The sequence below is a fragment of the Physeter macrocephalus genome, chromosome 18 (genome assembly GCF_002837175.3).
Source record: "Physeter macrocephalus isolate SW-GA chromosome 18, ASM283717v5, whole genome shotgun sequence".
In the NCBI taxonomy this organism is placed as follows: Eukaryota; Metazoa; Chordata; class Mammalia; order Artiodactyla; family Physeteridae; genus Physeter; species Physeter macrocephalus.
The window spans coordinates 25,881,191-25,904,278 of record NC_041231.1 but is presented as its reverse complement, the minus strand read 5'-3'; the positions used below and the strand labels follow the sequence as shown (position 1 = coordinate 25,904,278).

Below are 23,088 nucleotides of genomic sequence, written 5' to 3'. Positions count from 1 at the left end.
GGAAAACAGGCTCAGATTTTTGCCAGCAGGCTCTATGCGGAAGGAGTGCTGTCCGATTACCATAGGGAATGCAGGAGACAGGGCTCTGCCCATGGGCTACAAAGGACGTGGGGTATACCGCGTTCCCACCACAAGAAAGTGGAGGAAGTGTGAGTTCATCCCCCAGCCCTGCAGGGGAGGGACATGCTCAACACTGGGAGATGGGGATGAAGGACAGAGTTCCACCCGCAGATCCCCCAGCTGCAGTACCCTTTGGGGAGGGAGTGGCTACAGAGGGTTTTCATGGTGTTCACTCAAGAACAGGCAGACCCGGCTAATGGTTTCTGCTCTTTTGGATTGCCCTTTTCTCGGTCCTTGGCGTGAAAGAAAGCAGGTTTCTTAGGGGGGCTATGTTTTGTCTGCACCCTTTGGCATTTCTGGGTTGCAGGCTTCTCCAGCACCCAGCTGGGTTACACAGAACACAAGAAAAAGACAACAACTCCAGAACCTCACTCCTGGGTTATTCCTTGTGTCAACTGAACAAAAAAAGCATAACGTGCGAGCTGTGAGTTATGTTTTATCTGGGGCAAAACGAGGACTATAAGCTGGGGGACAGCCTCTCAGATAGCTCTGAGGAACGGCTCCAGAGAGGTAGCGGGGAGGTCAGTATACGGTGATTTTGGTGAAGGGGGTACGTGCAGTCAAGCACACACTTTGGCAGAAGGTTATTGCTAGTCACAAGAAGTTTGCTGCTAGTCATGAGCATATATCTCCATTAATGATTCTAGTGCTTTTCTAGATATGAGAAGATGCAAGAATTTGGGCTCATAAAATCTTCTCCTGAAAAATGTCTTACTATCTGAGTCCTGTTCTGCCAGTTCTTTCCAGAGCCCAGAGTGCCTCCTTCCTGATCTCCACCCTGAACTCCTTTAGGGTGTATTGAAGGTTCGTGGCTGCAGTGGCCAGTGACTTCATTCTTACATAACCAGATGGCAAGTGACAATTTTTAGTTGGCACTCGAGTCCCAAGCTCCCTAGCTAGTCTGCCTGTCGTCCGTCTTTGACCCTGCCAGGATTTTAATGTGTTTTGTCCAGGGATTTCGGTTGAGATCAGCAGGGGTAAAATGGAAGAAGCACTGTGCCCAGAACCAGACGTAGAGCCCTTTTGGATGATGATGTAGGATTTCTGATTGCTTGCCCTTGTGAACAATCCTGGGATTCATATTCTTGCTTATGCCACTCGGCCTCTTAATTTCTTATGTTCCTGCAAGTAGAAACCTTGAGTCAGGAAGGCTGACTGCTAAGCCTCTTGATGCAATACGTGCAGGGTAACATTACACCCCTGCAACTCCTGTTAGATATTCTTTCTTTTTAATATCGGCCAAACGGACTTGAAAGACCGTTCAATCTCGACTATTCATCAAAAATTGCAAACCATTTGGCCTTTTTGTATTTCTTCTTTTGTGAATTATTACACCTTTTGTTTGCTTTTCTATTGAGGTGCTCATCTTTTGCTTACCAGTTTGTAAAAGTTTGGCATGGCTATTAATATTTGTCTGCCAATATAAGCTCTAAATACTTTTCCCAGTTTGACTTTTAGTTGGGTTTATGTGGTTTGGTCATGCACAGAGTTTTGCTTTGTATGGAGTCAAATCTAACCATTTCTACAAATCTTCTCCTGTTGAGTAGATCTGCCTTCCAGGTCCTACTCGGAGCCTGAAGAGATTTCCCTTCCCCCTTTTGACCCCTTTTTGCATTTGAAACGGCAGGAGGGAGAAGAGAAACTGACACAGCTCTCTTTAAAGCACAGGAATATGAGTGGAGTAACAAATGAGAAGACCTTCTACACCAGTCTTCTATCTAATCAGAAGTCAAATAAGAGCCCTCCAAAAGCACATGCAAACCCCTTTCTACTTTACTCTCTCTGACCACAGCCCAAGGGCCTGCATCACCATATCAGAGCCATCTGTACTGATTTGCCACAGGCAAAGTCCTTTTCCCTCGAGAATATCAGACACAGCATCTTTTAAAGATCCCCTCCTCTATTCCCACTCTTTATCTGTGCTCTAGTAGCGAATCAGAAAAGACAGTGATTGAAATAGCATATGGCAGCATCAGATACCAATTTTTCTGACTCTGACAGTTTCAAGAGTTGTCACTAACTTTTTCTCCAGCTGAGACTTAGTGCTTTTACTCCCCTTTCTTTCCTGTGGCCCTAAGGATCCGTTACAGCCCTCTGTCAGATATATGGAGCTCATAAATATTTAAATGTTCCAAAGTATTGTCGTGATTCCTATTTCAACCCATGCCCCCACTAGGTTGACCTAAGCAGTCCACTCTATTGATTTGTGTGTGAAGACAGTATGAATTATTTTTTATGTTTTCTTTTCAGTTATTGCAGTGCTGAAATAGTCAGGGCATGATTAAATTTTCTGGGACGTCTGTGAATGGGCTGTAAAACACTCAGTGTTGAACTTAATAGATGTAACAAAGCAAGGATGACGATGCAATTCAGAAAGAGGGCAGGTAGGTTCAGAGATGCAGACTGAACTCCTGAGAGTAGGATTTCAGATTGGGAAGCAGAGGACCCCAGTTCATTGGCTTGCTTCCATTCCTTGGTTGTTAATTACAGTTATTCAATTAATAATTCAGGGTTCTGAACTATTGTGATAACTCCTCATTAAGAACATCAAAGCTGAGCATTAAAGGACAGGTCACAGACCCTATCCACAGAGAGCAAAGGTCCGGGTGAACAATACAAGAGAAATACCACTGCACATTCCTCACATGGAAGCAGGCTATGAATATTGATAGCACCAAAGAGGAGAGGAAAAAATCTCAAGCATGAGCTTGCAGTGCCCTGCTTTGTTCACAGCCCCAAATCAATACTACAAAGACTGTCCAATATGCTTCAGTAACTATTCATCCATTATTTAAGGGGCTCTTTTGTTCAAAGTGTCTGTTTACAAGATTACTTTGTACCTCGAAATGATTGCTTCCTTTCAGGTAGCTGCTGGATGGGGCTTGAGTTTTTTACACGATGAACCTGAAAGAACTGTGTTCACGTGTATGTCCTACATCTGTCACCTCGGGTTGTAGATTCAAATCAGCATCCCTGTGTAGTACATCTTTCTTTGCAGTGGTGCTCTGACTTCTACCAGGTCGGTATTACAGACTCAAGACATTGGCCTGTCCATGCAGAAAGCATAAGCGCCTTCAGTTCTCTGCCAAATAGACAGCCAAGGTTAAGGGGAAGCAGTGTTCCTTGAACTGTTTGCCGAGTTTGTCCTGACTTGAAAACAGGGAGAGAACACCTTAAGATCTAGGCTTCTCTGGCCCCGATTGTCTGTCAGTGGCGTCCACTTAAACTTTACACCCCCGTTTTGAGCCCAGGGCCTGCTATTTGCTTCTCTTTCTGTGTGTGAGGTGACTACTTGGATTATGAATTACTCATAACAGAGGCACAACTTTATCAAGAGCCTGTTATTTGCTCGCCAGCATGCTAAGAGTTTGTTGATACAAAATTCTTATCAAAAAACTCCTGCGGGGTGTATATATCATTATCCTGATATCCCCATTTTATAAAGGAACTGCAGTTGATGGAGTAGAAAGCTTCGAAAGCTGAGTAGCAGAGCCCATATTCATACTTTGATTTGTCTGCCTCCAGAGCCTCACATCTTTGGCATTCTGTTACCAGGTTCCAGTGAACTCATACAATAACATCATGTCCTTCCATTGTATAGAACCTAAGTTGGCCAACTTTTCTGTAAAGGAGCGAAGACTAAATGTTTTAGAATTTGTGGGTCGCGTGGGCTCTATCACAACTAGTCTTCTCTGCTGTTGTAGTGCAAAAGCCCAGATGCTACACAAATGAACGGCATGGCTGTGTTCTAACACACCTTTATTAACAAACCCGGGCAGGCTGGATTTGACTGCAGTTTGCCAATCCCTAGTATAGAAGAACCCACAGGCTTTAGGTACAACTCTTAATAATGCTTTGCCTATTTCAGAGAGACCCAAAATGGTGAAGGTAGTTACCAGACTAGCTGTGGATTAATCCTTGGGCAGTGAGTCCCTAATTACCCATCACTAGGAATTCTGTGCAGAAATATTTTCCAATCTTGGAGAAATTATCTATGACACAGGCATTTTGATGCGGTTGTTTCCACAGGTATTGGCAGGAGTCAATTCCCAACCTTGTGCACCAACAAATTCTTTCCAAAATTCCATAGTATGAGCAAAAATTCAAGTGAGGGGGGCTGGCCAAGTAGTCATGGCATTGGACCGGGGGTGGGGTTGTGCATACCCATCGAAGGGGCTGCCGTCTCCCCTCCACCCAATAGCATTGACGTGGAAGAATATGGGCTCAGGGTCACTGCATCTTCAGAAAACCTTCAAAATCCGTGGAACATACACCTGGGATGCATCTGCCCTGATGCAGCCTCTAACTAAAAATTACGTGGAGAAGGGCTGGTGTTCTGCCAGTGTACACAGTGGTATATGGAACCTTATAGTTGCTTACAGTCTAAGTCAGAGTAATGAGCAGTTCAATTTTGTAATCCTTTTATCCCAGGCCAACAGTATTTTTTTAAGTTGTTCTTTGTTTTTTATTTAAAATTTCATTGGAGTATAGTTGACTTACAATGTTGTTAGTTTCAGGTGTACAGCAAAGCGATGCAGTTATACATATCTATATATAATCATTCTTTTTTTAGATTCTTGTCTCAGTACAGGTAATTACAGAATACTGAGCAGAGTTCCCTGTGCTATACAGTAGGTCCCTGTTGGTTATCTATCTTATGTATAGTAGGGTGTATGTGTTCATCCCAAGCTCCTGATTTATCCCTCCCCCCGCCCCATGTTTCCCCTTTGGTAACTGTAAGTTTGTTTCCGATATCTGTAAGTCTGTTTCTCTTTTGTAAGTAAGTTCATTTGTATCACTTGTAAAAAATTAGATTGCACATACGAGTGATAGCATATAATATTTGTCTTTCTCTGTCTGACTTAATTCCCTTTGTATGTTAATCTCTAGGTCCATCCATGTTGCTGCAAATGACATTATTTCCTTCTTTTTTGTGGCTGAGTAGTATTCCATCGTATATATGCACCACATCTTGTTTATCCATTCCTGTGTTGATGGATGTTTAGGTTGCTTCCATGTCTCGGCTATTGTAAATAGTGCTGCAGTGAACATTGGGGTGCATGTATCTTTTCGAATTATGTTTTTTTTCCTGGATGTATACCCAGGAGTGGGATTGCTGGATCAAATGGTAGCTCTATTTTTAGTTTTTTAAGGAAACTCCATAGTGGCTGTACCAATGTACATTTTCCCCTACAGTGTAGGAGGGTTCCCTTTTCTCCACACCCTCTCCAGCATTTATCATCTGTAGACTTTTTGATGATGGCCATTGTGATTTGCAGTTTTGATATGCATTTCTCTAATAATTAGAGACGTTGAGCATCTTTTCATGTGCTTTTTTAAAAAAAAAGTAGTTTGAGTAAAATTTACCACTTGAAATTGGCTTCTTGCCAGTCAGCCCTGCTTTGAATTCTTCTTGGATTACCTACCCCAGAGCATTTCTTGAGCGCAGGTGTCCTTTACAGCCCTGCAGGCCTTGTGACTCTGAAGTGTGAAATTGTTGTCATGGAAAATGGCCACAAGGCGGCAGCATTTCTTCATGCCCAACTCTGGTTACTCAGGCAACCAGAGCCTTCGCGTTCCTGGGTTATAACTTAGAGTTGAAGGTGCCAGCACACACACCCAAGGGCCTGTCTCTCATTACTTCTTTCCCCTTGCCTGTCACCACCCACCCTGCCCCGGGCAACATCCCGACCCTGCATAACCGCTATGGCAAAGGGGCTGTCTTGTGCAGGTGAGGCGACTCTAAGGAAGAAGGCTGGAGGGGGGGGGAACCCCACCACCAGGAGACCTGGGGATATCTCAAAGGTAATCCAACCCAGAGGCTCCACCATCCTTTGCGTGCACTAGTTTTGCTTTAGCTGTAGGAGGGCCCATCTGGATCTGGAGATTGCGGTACCATCCAGAGGGAAGCAGGCACTCCAGGTCCAAGGGGGGCTGATTTGCTGGCACATCCTCCTCAGTTCCCTTAGAATCAGGACAGTCCTTAGACCCCAAGCCTGCTCAGGCTCCAGGCATGTGACAGCTGCCCAGTTTTTCGAGGCGTGAGGGGAATAGGGTAGGCACGTCTTTATTTTTTTTAATTCATTTGGGGGTGGGTACTACAGATGATTTATAATGTTGTGTGTGTGTTTTGTTTTTTTTTTTTTTTTTGCGGTACGCGGGCCTCTCACTGCTGTGGCCTCTCCCGTTGTGGAGCACCGGCTCTGGACTCGCAGGCTCACGGGCCCAGCCGCTCTGCGGCATATGGGATCTTCCCGGACCGGGGCACGAACCCGCGTCCCCTGCATCGGCAGGCGGACTCTCAACCACTGCGCCACCAGGGAAGCAATCTTGGAGAAATTATCTATGACACAGGCATTTTGATGCGGTTGTTTCCACAGGTATTGGCAGGAGTCAATTCCCAACCTTGTGCACCAACAAATTCTTTCCAAAATTCCATAGTATGAGCAAAAATTCAAGTGAGGGGGGCTGGCCAAGTAGTCATGGCATTGGACCGGGGGTGGGGTTGTGCATACCCATCGAAGGGGCTGCCGTCTCCCCTCCACCCAATAGCATTGACGTGGAAGAATATGGGCTCAGGGTCACTGCATCTTCAGAAAACCTTCAAAATCCGTGGAACATACACCTGGGATGCATCTGCCCTGATGCAGCCTCTAACTAAAAATTACGTGGAGAAGGGCTGGTGTTCTGCCAGTGTACACAGTGGTATATGGAACCTTATAGTTGCTTACAGTCTAAGTCAGAGTAATGAGCAGTTCAATTTTGTAATCCTTTTATCCCAGGCCAACAGTATTTTTTTAAGTTGTTCTTTGTTTTTTATTTAAAATTTCATTGGAGTATAGTTGACTTACAATGTTGTTAGTTTCAGGTGTACAGCAAAGCGATGCAGTTATACATATCTATATATAATCATTCTTTTTTTAGATTCTTGTCTCAGTACAGGTAATTACAGAATACTTAGCAGAGTACCCTGTGCTATACAGTAGGTCCCTGTTGGTTATCTATCTTATGTATAGTAGGGTGTATGTGTTCATCCCAAGCTCCTGATTTATCCCTCCCCCCGCCCCATGTTTCCCCTTTGGTAACTGTAAGTTTGTTTCCGATATCTGTAAGTCTGTTTCTCTTTTGTAAGTAAGTTCATTTGTATCACTTGTAAAAAATTAGATTGCACATACGAGTGATAGCATATAATATTTGTCTTTCTCTGTCTGACTTAATTCCCTTTGTATGATAATCTCTAGGTCCATCCATGTTGCTGCAAATGACATTATTTCCTTCTTTTTTGTGGCTGAGTAGTATTCCATCGTATATATGCACCACATCTTGTTTATCCATTCCTGTGTTGATGGATGTTTAGGTTGCTTCCATGTCTCGGCTATTGTAAATAGTGCTGCAGTGAACATTGGGGTGCATGTATCTTTTCGAATTATGTTTTTTTTCCTGGATGTATACCCAGGAGTGGGATTGCTGGATCAAATGGTAGCTCTATTTTTAGTTTTTTAAGGAAACTCCATAGTGGCTGTACCAATGTACATTTTCCCCTACAGTGTAGGAGGGTTCCCTTTTCTCCACACCCTCTCCAGCATTTATCATCTGTAGACTTTTTGATGATGGCCATTGTGATTTGCAGTTTTGATATGCATTTCTCTAATAATTAGAGACGTTGAGCATCTTTTCATGTGCTTTTTTAAAAAAAAAGTAGTTTGAGTAAAATTTACCACTTGAAATTGGCTTCTTGCCAGTCAGCCCTGCTTTGAATTCTTCTTGGATTACCTACCCCAGAGCATTTCTTGAGCGCAGGTGTCCTTTACAGCCCTGCAGGCCTTGTGACTCTGAAGTGTGAAATTGTTGTCATGGAAAATGGCCACAAGGCGGCAGCATTTCTTCATGCCCAACTCTGGTTACTCAGGCAACCAGAGCCTTCGCGTTCCTGGGTTATAACTTAGAGTTGAAGGTGCCAGCACACACACCCAAGGGCCTGTCTCTCATTACTTCTTTCCCCTTGCCTGTCACCACCCACCCTGCCCCGGGCAACATCCCGACCCTGCATAACCGCTATGGCAAAGGGGCTGTCTTGTGCAGGTGAGGCGACTCTAAGGAAGAAGGCTGGAGGGGGGGGGAACCCCACCACCAGGAGACCTGGGGATATCTCAAAGGTAATCCAACCCAGAGGCTCCACCATCCTTTGCGTGCACTAGTTTTGCTTTAGCTGTAGGAGGGCCCATCTGGATCTGGAGATTGCGGTACCATCCAGAGGGAAGCAGGCACTCCAGGTCCAAGGGGGGCTGATTTGCTGGCACATCCTCCTCAGTTCCCTTAGAATCAGGACAGTCCTTAGACCCCAAGCCTGCTCAGGCTCCAGGCATGTGACAGCTGCCCAGTTTTTCGAGGCGTGAGGGGAATAGGGTAGGCACGTCTTTATTTTTTTTAATTCATTTGGGGGTGGGTACTACAGATGATTTATAATGTTGTGTGTGTGTTTTGTTTTTTTTTTTTTTTTTGCGGTACGCGGGCCTCTCACTGCTGTGGCCTCTCCCGTTGTGGAGCACCGGCTCTGGACTCGCAGGCTCACGGGCCCAGCCGCTCTGCGGCATATGGGATCTTCCCGGACCGGGGCACGAACCCGCGTCCCCTGCATCGGCAGGCGGACTCTCAACCACTGCGCCACCAGGGAAGCCCTGTTGTGTGTGTTTATGGTGTGCAGCAACAGGATCCCATTCTGTATGTACAGATATTTGTTCTTTTTCGGAATCTTTTCCCATATAGGTTATTACAGAGTGTTGAGCAGAGTTCCCTGTGCTCTACAGTAGGTCCTTCTTGATTATCTATTTTGTATATATTAGTGCATATATGTTAATCCCAACCTCCTAATTTATCCCTCCCTCCACCTTTCCCCTTTGGTAACCATAAGTTTGTTTTCTAAGCCTGTGAGTCTGATTCTCTTTTGCAAATTAGTTCATTGGTATCAATTTTTAAATTCCAATAGAAGTGATATCATATGACATTTGTCTTTCTTGGTCTGACTTAGTACGATCATCTCTAGGTCCTTCCATGTTGCTGCAAATGGCAGTATTTCATTCTTTTTTATGACTAATATCCCATTGTCTATAGGTACCATATCTTCTTTATCCATTCCTCTGTTGATGGACACTTAGGTTGCTTCCATGTCCTGGCTATTGTAAATAGGGCTGCAATGAACATTGTGGTACATGACTCTTTGAACTATGGTTTTTTCCGGGTATATGCCCAGTAGTGGGATTGCTGGGTCGTATGGTACTTCTATTTTCAGTTTTTTAAGGAACCTCCATACTGTTCTCCATAGCGGCTGTATCACTTTACATTCCCACCAACAGTGCAAGAGGGTTCCCTTTTCTCCACACCCTCTCCAGCATTTGTTGTTTGTAGATTTTTTTGATGATGGCCATTCTGACTGGTGTGAGGTGATACTTCATTGTAGTTTTGATTTGCATGTCTCTGATAATTAGTGATCTTGAGCATCTTTTCATGTGCTTTTTGGCCATCTGTATGTCTTCTGTGGAGAATTGAACTATGGTTTTTTCCGGGTATATGCCCAGTAGTGGGATTGCTGGGTCGTATGGTACTTCTATTTTCAGTTTTTTAAGGAACCTCCATACTGTTCTCCATAGCGGCTGTATCACTTTACATTCCCACCAACAGTGCAAGAGGGTTCCCTTTTCTCCACACCCTCTCCAGCATTTGTTGTTTGTAGATTTTTTTGATGATGGCCATTCTGACTGGTGTGAGGTGATACTTCATTGTAGTTTTGATTTGCATGTCTCTGATAATTAGTGATCTTGAGCATCTTTTCATGTGCTTTTTGGCCATCTGTATGTCTTCTGTGGAGAAATGTGTGTTTAGATCTTCAGCCCCTTTGTTGATTTTTCATTTTTTTTTCGACATAGAGCTGCATGAGCTGTTTGTATATTTTGGAGATTAATCCCTCGTTGGTCGCTATGTTTGCAAGTATTTTCTCCCACCCTGTGGGTTGTCTTTTTGTTTTGTTTACGGTTTCCTTTGCTGTGCAAAAGCTTTTAAGCTTCATTAGGTCCCATTTGTTTATTCTTGTTTTTATTTTCATTACTCTAGGAGGTGGATCAAAAAAGATACTGCTGCAATTTACGTCAAAGGCTGTTCCATCTATGGTTTCCTTTAAGAGTTTTATGGTGTCTGACCTTATATTTAGGATTTGGTCCATTGACTTTTGTGGATGGTGGTAGAGAATGTTCTAATTTCTTTTACATGTAGCTGTCCCGTTTGCCCGGCACCACTTACTGAAGAGACTGTCTTTTCTCCATTGCATATTCTTGCCTCCTTTGTTGTGGATTACTTGACCATAGGTGCATGAGTTTATTTCTGGGATTTCTCATCCTGTTCCATTGATCTATGTTTGTGGTTTTGTGCTGATACCATACTGTTTTGATGACTATAGCTTTGTAGTATAGTCTGAAGTCAGGCAGTCCAATTCCTCCAGCTCCATGGTTCTTTCTCAGGATTGCTTCTGCTTTTGGGGATCTTTTGTGTTTCCATACAAACTGTGAAGAATGTTTGCTCTAATTCTGTGAAAAATGCCATTGGTAATTTGATAGCGATTGCACTGAATCTGTCGATCACTCTGAGTAGTGTAGTCATTTTCACAGTATTGATTTTTCCACTCCAAGAACATGGAATATCCTTCCACCTGTTTGTGTCATCTCCAATTTCTTTCATCAGTGTCTTATAACTTTCAGAGTAGAGGTCTCTTGTCTCCTTAGGTAGGTTTATTCCTAGGCATTTTATTCTTTTTGATGCGATGGTAAATCAGATTGTTTCTTGAATTTCTGTTTCTGATCTTTCGTTGTCAGTGTACAGAAATGCAACAGATTTCTGTGTATTAATTTTGTATTCTGCAACTCTACTGAATTCACTGATGAGCTCTAGTAGTTTTTTGGTAGCATCTTCAGGATTTTCTATGTATAGTATCATGTCATCTGCAAACAGTGACAGTTTTACTTCTTCTTTTCCGATTTGGATTCCTTTTATTTTTTTCTTCTCTGAAAAAGAAGGACTTCCAAAACTCTGTTGAATAAAAGTGCTGACAGTGGACATCCTTGCCTTTTTCCTGATCTTAGAGGGAATGCTTTCAGTTTTTCACTGCTGGGAATGATGTTAGCTGTGGGTTTCCAATGGTCTTTTTTTAACACAGAAAAAAGAATACAGTTATTCTTTTAAACTCAAGTAGAAATTCAATAGTATAGTACACAAAGGGTCAGATTGATACATTTGTGTGTATAAGGGTGGACAATTTCCCCCAACAACTCCGAGGGGTCTTGGGTAGGTTTATTAAGTGCTGTCGAATTTAAAGTGTGAACAGAGTTCCACTTTTCCAAGGGCATGTGCTAAAAGGGTATATATGTTTTAGAGCAGCAGATCGGAACCTGAGTGAGTGCTCTAGAATCAAGGAGTTTGCAGGTTCCTTTGGAGAGACCCTGGCTGAGTCCGCAGCCTAGCTGGGCAACTGAAAGTTCTAAGATATAAGAATTGAATGTCTCTCGGGTATTGAGACCACATGTGCCACAATCAGAAGGCCTGAGCCTGACATGACTGATATCCTCCTTTGGTATCTTTGCTTTAAATTTTGTAAAAATACAGGAAAGTCTCCTATCTACTCCCCTACAGGAAAAGAAAAGGAATGATAACATTAAAATGCTTCTCAAAGAAAGCCCCATTTCAGGGCTAACTTGCGAACTAGGTACAAAGAACACTTGGAAGCAATAATGGATGAAATGGCAGCTTTGATACCTTCCATTTTCCCAAGTGGACTATTTATTCCCTGGTAGTAGTTTATATCCTAGAAACGAACCTCAAGGTGAATCGGTGTCATTTCTACTTGATCTTATTTGGGGTACAAGATCAGACGTGTGGCTGAAAAACTGAGATATTATAATCTTCTCTTTTTTTTTAACTCGCTTTCTTACAGTGGAAGGTCTTATACACTAAAGGCAGCAGAATACGCATAGAACATCATGAATGTGCCTCCACTTAATAAAATCTTCCTACCTTTTAAATTCTCCTTACTGCTAGATAGGTTTGGGAGAAGAAACTAAGTAGTAATCTCTATACAAATGCCAAGTTTGCCATATAGTAAACATCCCCAACATCAAACTTTGTGTAAAGTTGATTTTCACATGTATAATAAAAATGTGCAAGCCTAAGAATGTTAACACCAAGTCTTAAGGCATAAAATAATCACAAAAACGTATATACGCCATACACCATCAGTAAAACGAATTTTTTACTTACAAACATGAGAGTAACAATTCTGGTAAGCATCTAGTCAGTCCAATTCAAACAAAATGTAGCAAACAAACAGCTATCACCTCATCCCATTCCTTCTGCAAGAATAAAATCAAATAGACTTAATTGTTACTGCTACAAACAATATGATAGCATTATTTTCCCCCATAACTCTGAAAGGACAGGGATAACCAACAGTGCAGGAAGTATGTTTTTGGCATTTCTTAGTATATAAAATGTATGCCATATTATTATAGTGGTATGTGTTTTAATACCATTATGCATTTAAAATCTGGGTCACTTACTTTTCATCTGTAATACGTTTCTGCATGACAGCATCTGCGAGTATGTGGAGACACGTCTGCTGCAAAATCAGTAAACCAAGAAAAAAATGACTCAGGTTTTACTTACCTTTCAAGAAAGAAGATGAGTAACACGTAAGTAGGGAAGGAGCTAGGAGTAAATCACAGTCTAAAACTTCTGCATTTAAAGGCTTTTGTCTTGGAGTTAACAAAATATTGTAATATAATTGCCCTAAACTGGATCTAAGAAATCACCCTTCATCTAAACAGAAACTGTTTTATATTTTCAATGATTTACCTCTCTGACTACACTGCAGCCACAAAGAGCCCAACAGGTTTTCTTTCTGTTGTGGATATGTCATGATAGAGCTTTGGTTATAAAATATTGGAATTGATACCCTTCCTTAAGTACTGGGTAAAGCGGCGCACAGAAGTTAAAATGGGAGCATTTTATTTCTGCTAACCTGCCAACAGAACCTCTAATGCAAAGATTTTAGATCGTCGAAAGCAATAATACAACTGCACACACAACCACCCCAGTATAAGTCCTTCTCTTCTTCCAGGTTTATAAACTAAATTTTCATCACCAGTCAATCAGAGTTCCTCAATCTATATATGCCAAAATGTTCTGCCAAAATGTTTGGTCATTTGGACCCCCTTCAGACTGCCTGCAGCCCTCGCGTTAAAGTAAAGTTCAAGAGAGGAAGAGAACGAACGAGGATCCTCGGAAACAGGTCCGTGCTCCTTTGTAAATGTAGAAAGAAACTGAAGACCCGGTATTCCTTCCGAGGTGGTCCATTCTGAAACCTCTAGTTTGTTCCTCCAGAGTTTCTTGGAGGTATGTTCCTTAGTAATCCAGATAGGATGTCAGTTGTGTGTGCGGCAGCCCATAGGTATAATTCACTGTAATAACATCAGGAAGCAGAGAAGGCTGGGACAGTTAAGTAAATGCCACCCTTCAGAGCCCAGATATGCAAATGTGATGTGGGTGAAATCCAAGACAGTTTCCTGCAAAGAGTCCAGGACAGCAGTCCAAACAAGAGAGCGCTGCATCCTGTCGCTCCTCCAGGGTTGAAGCACACCTCTCTCTTTGCTACCGTGTTACCTAAAATGAATTTCAAAAGTTAGCATTCGACACCCCATACCCCCCAAAGATAACCCTTCCCGTTACCGGACCCATAAATGCCTGTCTGTGTCACATGCATAGAATTTAATAGTGGGCATCTTTATCAGTAACCAACTTTGCCAAATCACCTGTTCAAATCAAATTCTTCTTTACATGTCTTGCTTCTAGGTTGCAAAAAAAACCACCCCCCCAAGCCTTCCACAACGTGGTATTAGCGCCCTAGCTCTGTATCTTGTTGAGTTATAAAAAAATCCCATCAGATTAGGTGCATTCATTGCCCATCAAGTTAACTCATGCATGCTAAGCATGCTTTGTTAACGGGGCTAAAATATGTCCAAATGGATGCCGATTTAAATCGGTGTATGTCAAGATCAGAATGTTGCCTCTGTTCGTTTTTTTTTTAAGGTTGTTAACTTACATTAACTTTAGTTTTCAAAAATAGGTTATTTTTTTAAACTATTGTATTTACTGGAAACATACATCCATTAAAAAGTGTGTTGTTTCTTCCATTTTTAAGCACCCAGGCTCATCATGGCTTAGGATCTAAGGACACAGGCCTGCGGTTTCTATAGTTTGATTTCATCACGTAAGAAACCGTACAGATTAGATCATCAATACATCAGCTGGGAATACAGAAATAAAAACACAATCCTTTAACATGTCTACAGCATCAAAATACTTTTAAAGTAAATTATTTGATCACACACTCGTCATGCCTGGGCTTTAGAAGCAATCAGGTATTTTTTCAAACCTCAGATATGTTTTAACTGAAAGACGGCCTTGATTTATGTATTCTACACTATAATTGCTCTTCTGTTTGTGCTGGGGAATACTATATAGCAAACAAAATTAAAAACCCTGTCCTCGTAGAACTTAGAATAGGGATTGGTATACTTTTTCTCTAGAAGACCAAACAAAATATTTTCCATTTGGCAGGCCATATAGTCACTATCACAACTTCTCAGCTCTGCCTTTATACCACAAAAGCAGCCATAGCCAATACATAAATTAATGGGCATTGCTTTATCCCAGTAATACTTTACTTATGGATGTCGAAATTTGGATTTCATCTAATTCTCATGTGTCATAAAATATATTCCTTTTGCTTTTTTTCAAACCATTTCAAACGTAAAGCTCGTTCTTCCCTGTTTTTGTTGTTGTTGTTGTTGTTAATGGCCTGTGAGCTAAAGGCTGCATCTGGTTTGCAAGACATCGCTTGCCGATTCCTATTCTAGAGGAAAAGGGCTGGACAAATAGGTAAATAAATAGTATGTCAACAGGGGATACGAGCTATAGGAGGAAAGTAAAGCAATACTCTGGAGACCAATACTGGGGCAGGCAGGGGCAAAGGCTAGGGTGTCATAGAGAGGGTTGTCAGGGAAGGAGGTATTTATGGAGATACTTGGTGGAAAGGAGCGAGCCCTGACTCTCTGGGGGAAGAAGTTTCCAGGGAGAGGTAAATGCAAGGGCCAGGACTTCGACCTTTCTCCCACTGAGGCAGAAAGGTGAGACCAGGGAGGCAGGGCCAGGCTAGCCACTTAAAGGGATCCCTTTGGCTGAAGTGATAAAAGAGGAAGGCGGCAGGGTTTGTGACAAATAAAGGGTGTAAGAGAAAGAGGAAGCAAGGACAACTCCAAGGTCGTTGGCCTGAGCAACCAGAAGATGAAGCTGGTCGTTTTCTGAGCTGGGAGGGACTCTTTCTCTGCCTTTTGGTTCTTCATCTGCTAAGTGGAGACCAGTGGCAGCGGCCCCCTTCAGTTGTAGTGAAAAGGGAATGAAAAGCACATGAGGTTAGTGCTCAGGAACTGGTGGCTCTTGTCATGTGAGCTCTTTCTGGATCTTTCTTTCATGCATCTATGTATAGCCAGCCAACTATCAATCTACACCTAGAATGTAATTCTCAAAAGCATCTTATTTGAGAGGAAGCTCATTCTCCATGCCCAGCTTGTTTTGGAGCCTCTCCGCACTGAAGGTCGGATGATAAGCCATTGATACTTTCCGATTTAAAATACTTGTTGTGCTGATTGTATATGGAAGGTTCGTTGTTATTTTGGTGGATCAACAGTTGCTATCGTGTCGCTATTAGCTCCAGTCTCATGTGACAGGGTACCCTGAGGAGTTCAGGCTCTGGCTCTAGGGATCAGAGAAGATAAGAGTTCAGGATAAAGGCGTCATCTCGGCTAGACCTTGAAAGACAAGTACAATTTTAGAAGTGGGAGGAGATGAGGAGGAAGGCCATGGGGTATGGACGTACATGGCCTATTTGGTGAGCGGCCGTGAAAGCCCATCCCAAGATGCTTATACTCTATATTTTCTACCAGTTACCAAGGGGGGATCCATCGATGGTCTCTCACCAGGGAGGAACCCGGGCGGGGACTGTACCCTGGTGGCACAAAAAGTAGAGTAGAGGCCAGTTAACGGCAAGAACAGAGAGCAGGTGGGGAACTAGGGATCCTGGCATACTGCTTGCTCGTCACAATCACCCTAAGAACAATTTCTTCAAAGTATGGTTTTTTAAGCCCCATCCAGAAACATCCCATAATGAGGCTCAAAATCGTTTGTTTTTAACAAGTTCCCGTGATGATTTTCCTGTAGCCACTGACACCATTAAGTAATTGAACATTGTGGTAGAGATGATGACCCGTCACTGTAGTCCAAGAGACAGAGGACAAAGGTATCGATTTGAGCCCTGTGAGGAAGATACTAGAAGGACGTCGGTCATCTTAGATGTTGAGGGTGAGGGAGGTTTTGAAGAGAAAGCCTGTTGTTTAATTTCTTACCTCCTACCTCTAGGTTTTCCAGTACGAAATATTGGAAACGAAACAACTGGACACGTAATAGAAACTCTGAAGGACAAAAGGAAGACAGAATCAGGTAGGATGCTTACAAAAAGCTACTAAAGAAAACGATCCTATTCTAGAACGAGAAAGCACAGTTTTTCGACCTCGGCACCACTGCCGTGTGGGGCTATATAACTCTTGGTTGCGGGCACCGTGCTGTGCATTTTAGCACGTTGAGCAGCGTCCCTGGCCTCTACCCACACGGGATGCCCATGGCAAGCCCCCTCCCCGATGTGTGACAACTAAAACTGTCCGGAGACGTTGCCAGATGTCCCCTTGAGGGCAAACTTGCCCCTCATTGAGAATTACTGCTCTAAACACATACCTCTTCACTCTTAGTAGACGTTTTAAAATCAGGAGCATTTAAAAATCTAAAACTTCTCAAAATTCAATGTGAATTGCTTACATTTGCAAACAACAAAAAGCCCGGGCCAGTCATTGCCTTTGGTGCTAAGAGGACATTGCACACGTGTGAGGAGCCTTACTACTTAAATAGGGAGAAATGATTTAGCACATTTAGCAGGGTGGTGGTAATACAACTCAGAATTGAATTAAGGACAATTGAGTCAGAAGGACAGAGAGTCAGGTATATTTTCCCACAAAGCAGTAGCTGCCTCCTCTCTGGGGACACTGCAAACTATACCAGCGGAATAAACTCAATGCCCACCTTCCTGGTTAGGGAATTGTCTCCTCTCGCATTCCTATCTTCATCTAAGGCTATTCATATCTCAAGTTGACTGCTAACTTTGTCACATATGCACTCAAGTGGAAAATAAAATTCGGACCTAGATGGCTTACTGCAGATAATCATATTTTTTAGCCTTTCTGTTGTTTTTATGCTGCTCTGCATCAACTGTTAAGGACAATGGAAACTATTCTGTTATATAGTTAATACCCGCCTCGAGGGAGGTCATTGTTCTCCCTTTACAGGACTGCCGGCTCACCTGGGGTGTAAGGTCCAGCTTCTGTGAGTACCTAGCTCTTCACTGAAGCCAGTCACAGCTCCACAAATGAAGTCACTCTATGTGCAGAAGCTCCATAAAAGACATAAAATATTTTATATAGTTCAAGTCACACTGACTTGGATTAATAAAGGAAACAAAGTTTTATGACACAGAGATTATTCTCCAGTGCTGTATCACTTAAAAAAAAAAAAAAAGTAGCTACGTATCATGAGGGCTGGGGGAAACTGTATTATGCTTCTACAGCTTTCTCAAGTGCTAAATGAAACGTCACTACCGTTGAGGTTGCAGCTTGAGCAAACTTCTAACCCCCAGCACACAGAGCCAAAATGGCCCTCAAGGTTTGCTTCCTGCAACGGCCCTCACTCTCGGCACATAAATAGAGAGCGAGCTGCTGGAGCAGGGGACCCCTTAGACACGTTCATTTCTGGAACACAGCTGGCTGGGGCTCGTGTTCTTATTTTATATTTATATGTAAGAGTCAATACATGAATAATCTTGCAAAATGTCCTTTCCTAGTTGACAAGAAACACGTTGAAGGACCACGTTCATTTCTGGAACACAGCTGGCTGGGGCTCGTGTTCTTATTTTATATTTATATGTAAGAGTCAGTCAATACATGAATAATCTTGCAAAATGTCCTTTCCTAGTTGACAAGAAACACGTTGAAGGACATTTTTTTTTTTTTTTTAATCGTTGATGGATTTAAGACCCTGGCTCCTTGGCCACTCCAAGATTTTGATTTAGGAGGGTCTGAGGGAAGAAGGGCTGAAAGGGGCACGTTGGGAAAGGATGGTGGAATCATCTTAAGGCGGGATTTGCTTAACAAGCGCACTTGGGTTTACACAGATTGGAAGTGTATGGGGAGTTGGTTAGAAGAAGAGCTGATAAAAAGGATGGCAGTGCTAACCTCCTTCCCCCTCCAGCAACCTCCACGAGCTTCTACTGCCCTGGACATAAAAGCATAGATCAGGTCATTTAACCTAGTTACGCTATCACTAACAAGGACACACAAGGACACGTTAGTTGATAATTGCAATTAATGTTAAAAGGGTCTTGATCTTGATTTTGAAATTATTTTACCTAGCTAATAAGGAACTAATCACATCACTTACTATATACTATTGGTAATTTGGGGTATGACAAATATCAGCTAAAATCTACATTTAAAATGTATTATAAAAACCTTCTTCTATAATAGTATGTTGTAGATGTCATCTTTTATTAATGACATATTTAAATATTTATTTTATAAACTCTTGTTTATTATAATACCCCACGTATACACCTAGGAGGAGAACTCACCTGCTCTTGACCTCAGGGGTTGAAAATGATTGAGAGCTCGAGTAATTCCAAATACTCATAAAGGGGAAACTGTAAGCAAGATGAGAAACGCTTCAAGAGATGTTATACCCCCTCAGGGGCCAAAGCTGACACAGCAACCAGGACTAAACAGTCATCCCATTCCAGTGTGCCTAGCTCATTATAATCCTAGAATGACCGGTTTTATTAATATTTCCATTCAAGCAATAGTTGTGGAGACATGCAGCTGGCTCTGGGACGATTACGGGCAAGCAAAACAAACAGCGAGGGGCCCTGACTTCACAGCTCTCCTCCTAGACAGAAGGCTGTCAGTATGAAGCAAATAAGTACAGCACTCCCTGTGAAATGTAACTATGTGCTCAGAGATACAGGGAATGTGAATCCTATCAGTGACGGATTCCCTGAAGCAGTAATGGGGAACTAGAAAAGAACGGCGAAGGCGCGCATTCCTTTGCAACTGTAAAGGCACCCCAGGAAGAAGGACTAACAGAAGGTCGAGACAGTTGGAGCAGAAAGAATGAAGGGAGGTAGGTAGCTTGCCAGGTTATTGATCTAGGGCCAGACAAGCAGAGGCTAGCTAAGGCACCCAGAGAAGCCGCTGAACAATGTGGAGGTGGGCTAGCTTAGTAGATCAGCAATTCGCAAAAACGACTAGCGTCATCCTGGGGAGAAGAGACCGGGAGGGAATCAAGAGCGGATGTGAGGCCGCAACCTCAGTCATCCAGATGAGACACGATGGCGGACCTCACGGGGATCGGAACTGTGGGACGCAGAATCGTGGAGGGATTGGGGAGTAACAGTCCCAAAGACAAAATAATAGACCGGACAGGGAGAGATGAGGAAGAAGGTAAATTTCTGGCTCAAGAACCGGGTGGAAAATGGAGTCTTTCAGAGCCAGGAAGAGGATGATTTGGGGAGGAAACTCTCGACTCACAAGGCTTGAATGAGAGTCTTCAACCATTAAATCTCCTCTTAGGCAGTAGGTCTTTCTGTAAATCATCTGGAGGTGGATTCCTGCCATACCGTTTTGATACACGGGACTGTCAACTCTGAAACCTTCACTTGAAAGCGGCCCGTGAAGGAGCTGAAGTGAATTCAGTAGCCCTGCCTAAGATAATGCGTTTCCCCCCCAAATCACTGCTCTATAAAATCTGAAACTAAGGGTGATGCTGAGAAATGGGCTTTTCAAAGGGCCACAGTCACAGAGGGGCCCTGCCCAAGCAGGTTTATCAACCAAAAAGAACGCTGTCCTCTTGACGGCAGGAAGAAATGAAGGGTGGGGGGAGACCCCACAGGTAATGATATACTGAGGTTGTAAATTACAGTTGGGTTATGTCTATACTTGCCTTTGTAGTTTTGACTTTATTCCCACTGCTACAGGACCAACCTGAGTGATCTGGCAGCACTTTGCAATCCTCTCCTTCCAAACAAGGATTCATGTGACACCACCATTTCTGAATCACAGTGGAAGCTGGAAGACAAAACCAAATAATATTGGGGACATTGTTTCTTCCTCCAAATACAGATAACATAAAGCTCAACATTGATGAGTACACTGGCTTCCAAGATTGCTTACGGTGAAATCTTGTGAGTAAAGAATCCAATCAGCCATATATTGTACAGGAAAAAATTATTTCTCTTTATGCAGTTGGCTAACCGATGATGATGTAGTTAGTGAGATCTCGCACTGTGCGGTACGCCTGCCCGGGTTTGAATTTGGCTGTGCTACCTTTTTTGAAGGACCTTGGACTAGCTTTCGTACCCTCCGCTTCAGTTTCTTCATCTGTACGACGGGAATAAAAACAGAGCCTTGCCAGAAGATGGCCAGAGGATAAAGGCAATCCGTGTGAAAGTCTTGGCTGACTTTGGACCAGTCACTATGTTGTCAGAAAAGGTTCACTATTATCGTGGTCTCCGTCTCTGGTTGCGGGTTATAATGGTGGACGCGGATACTGCGGTTGTGTTTGATACTCTTTGTTTTCAACAGCAAAGACTAAGAACAGTCAACATTTTCAGCACACAGGGTGCCTCATCTCTCCACGCCATTCCAGCAAGGTGAGTAACCACTTGGGTCAACTACTAGACGCAAGTTAAGATGGGAGGGGCGGGCCACCCCCTCACATGCCTCCATTCTCGACTAGTCAGTTAGCTTACCTGTGAATTCCCTTTCCTCTTCATCTCACCATCCCCACAGCAGTCTGCCAATAAAATGACTGATGTTTTAAGCCCCTGAATCAGAAACCAGCACCCCAGACCTCTGGGTTTGCAGGCAGATGAAGAGAAGTTAAGAAAAAAACCATCACCTTGATGGTTATTCCCATAGATTTCAAAGGACGAAAAAGACTGATTGATTGATTTTTAAAGGTGAACCCACCCTGCAGGCTGGTACAGGACAAAGCACCAAAGCTGGGGATAGTATGTGTGGATTGGGGGTAGAGGTAGTTTAGCCTTGGTTTTTTTCTTTTTTCTTTTTTTTGGGTCAAAACAGTAACATGTTGACAAAAAAAAAAAAAAAATTATACCCCAATGGATTTTACTACTGCCTCAGAAGTCTGAAACTAAAGTTCAAGAAAAAGCAGGCATCCACAGGCCCACCTTGGAGAACTCCAGACCACCACCCTACAGTAAGTGACACCAATTTTATGACTTCCCAGTGCCTAGAAAAGTTAGGTTTACACTACACTGTAGTCTATTAAAGGTGCAATAGCCTTCTATCTTAAAACAAACAAACAAAAAACTCGCTGTACCTACTGTAATTAATAAATATTTTATTGCTCAAAACTGCTAACCATCACCTGAGCATTGAGAGAGTCGTATTCTTTTTGCCAGGGGAGGGTTTGAAATACTGCCAGAACTACCAAAACGTGACACAAATACACAAAGTAAGCAAAGGCGGTTGGAAAACGTGACACTGATAGACCACTGCCTCACACCATCAGTTTGTAAAAACGCAGGATCTGAAGTACAGTGCAATGAGGTATGACTGTAAATCCTGAGTGCAGGACACATCGCCAAATGTCCTGCCTGCATTTGCTAATTTCAAATTCACTACAAACAACTCTGAGGTTCAAAGTGGTTATTTGTTTTTCTGCATTTTACAGAGAGGAGAAAACTGAGGTCTGGTTAGGTATTAAGTGAGTTGCCCAGAGTCATCCTTTTTCCACGTAGCCAAGCGGCATTTGAACAGAGGCAATCTAACAAACACTGCTGCCGCCACTTAATACGTACCCACTCCCTCACAGCAGAGATCTCTACTAGAGGCAATGACAACAGTAGGTAACGGAGGAAGCCAGTGCATGCAGAACTCTTCTCCTGTCAGGCAAATGCCATGTGGCAGCGTGAGGGCATAGGAATTTTCCATTATTGGCTGAAGTAACCAGATACTGTATTTTCGCCACCTGCAGCCACCGTTCCAGATCCTGAGTGATGTATCCAATGAGTCCCATCCAAACCAACAGTACATGAGTCAGGCAGGTTTGTGATCTAGAATAACCAAGTGCTATTTAAGTCAGGAAGTGCCAGCACTGAGAAAGGCACGTAGCTAAATGAGTTATTTATTTTGTCAGAGACTGACACTGCAGTTGAGTGGACGGACACACTGGGGCCATGTCTGACAAAGTTACATTCTTTTCAGCCCCCGACATCACGACGGTTTCACCTTCAAATTGTATGGAGCTCTGTCATTTTCAAAGCCCTTTTATGTACTATTCCCTTGTGATGGTCCCAAGAACCTTCAGAAGCAAGAAGGGGAGGCAGAGGGTTCCAGATACAAAAACCAGAGCTTTCCACAAAGTGAGTAATACTTGAATCGAGACTCTGTATCCATCGGTCTTTCTACTTATACCACAACCTGCAGTAATAGTTTAGATTAATAAGTGCTACACAAAAGTGACCATCTTCGTAGGGCCGACCAGTCATTCATTATTTTCTGAGGACCTTAGTTCGGGCCCAGGTAGATATAAACAAGAGGTGGGTCCCAGCCCTCAATTTAAAATGCCATCTGCAGGACTGGAAAAGTTATATAAACGTTGACAGAGCTTAGTTATATTTGCACAGAGTTAAAAGTGAATCTGAGATACTTTTTAAGAAGGCTTTAAAACTGTTCCTTAGACAAACTTTCT

The 23,088-nt window shown here is 42.9% G+C and overlaps 1 protein-coding gene across 1 annotated transcript in view; it reads right to left on the bottom strand.

Moving 5' to 3' along the window:
* Positions 1 to 293: 293 nt before the first annotated feature.
* The window catches only part of TAFA4 (TAFA chemokine like family member 4), a 153,413-nt gene continuing 130,618 nt past the window's right edge, over positions 294 to 23,088 (bottom strand). The window contains exons 4-6 of the mRNA XM_007105921.2: positions 20,291 to 20,438; positions 18,950 to 19,018; positions 294 to 444 (exon numbers count right to left, since the gene is read on the bottom strand). Of these exons, the coding sequence (XP_007105983.2) occupies positions 294 to 444; positions 18,950 to 19,018; positions 20,291 to 20,438 (368 nt within the window). The remainder of the gene's footprint in view (positions 445 to 18,949; positions 19,019 to 20,290; positions 20,439 to 23,088) is intronic.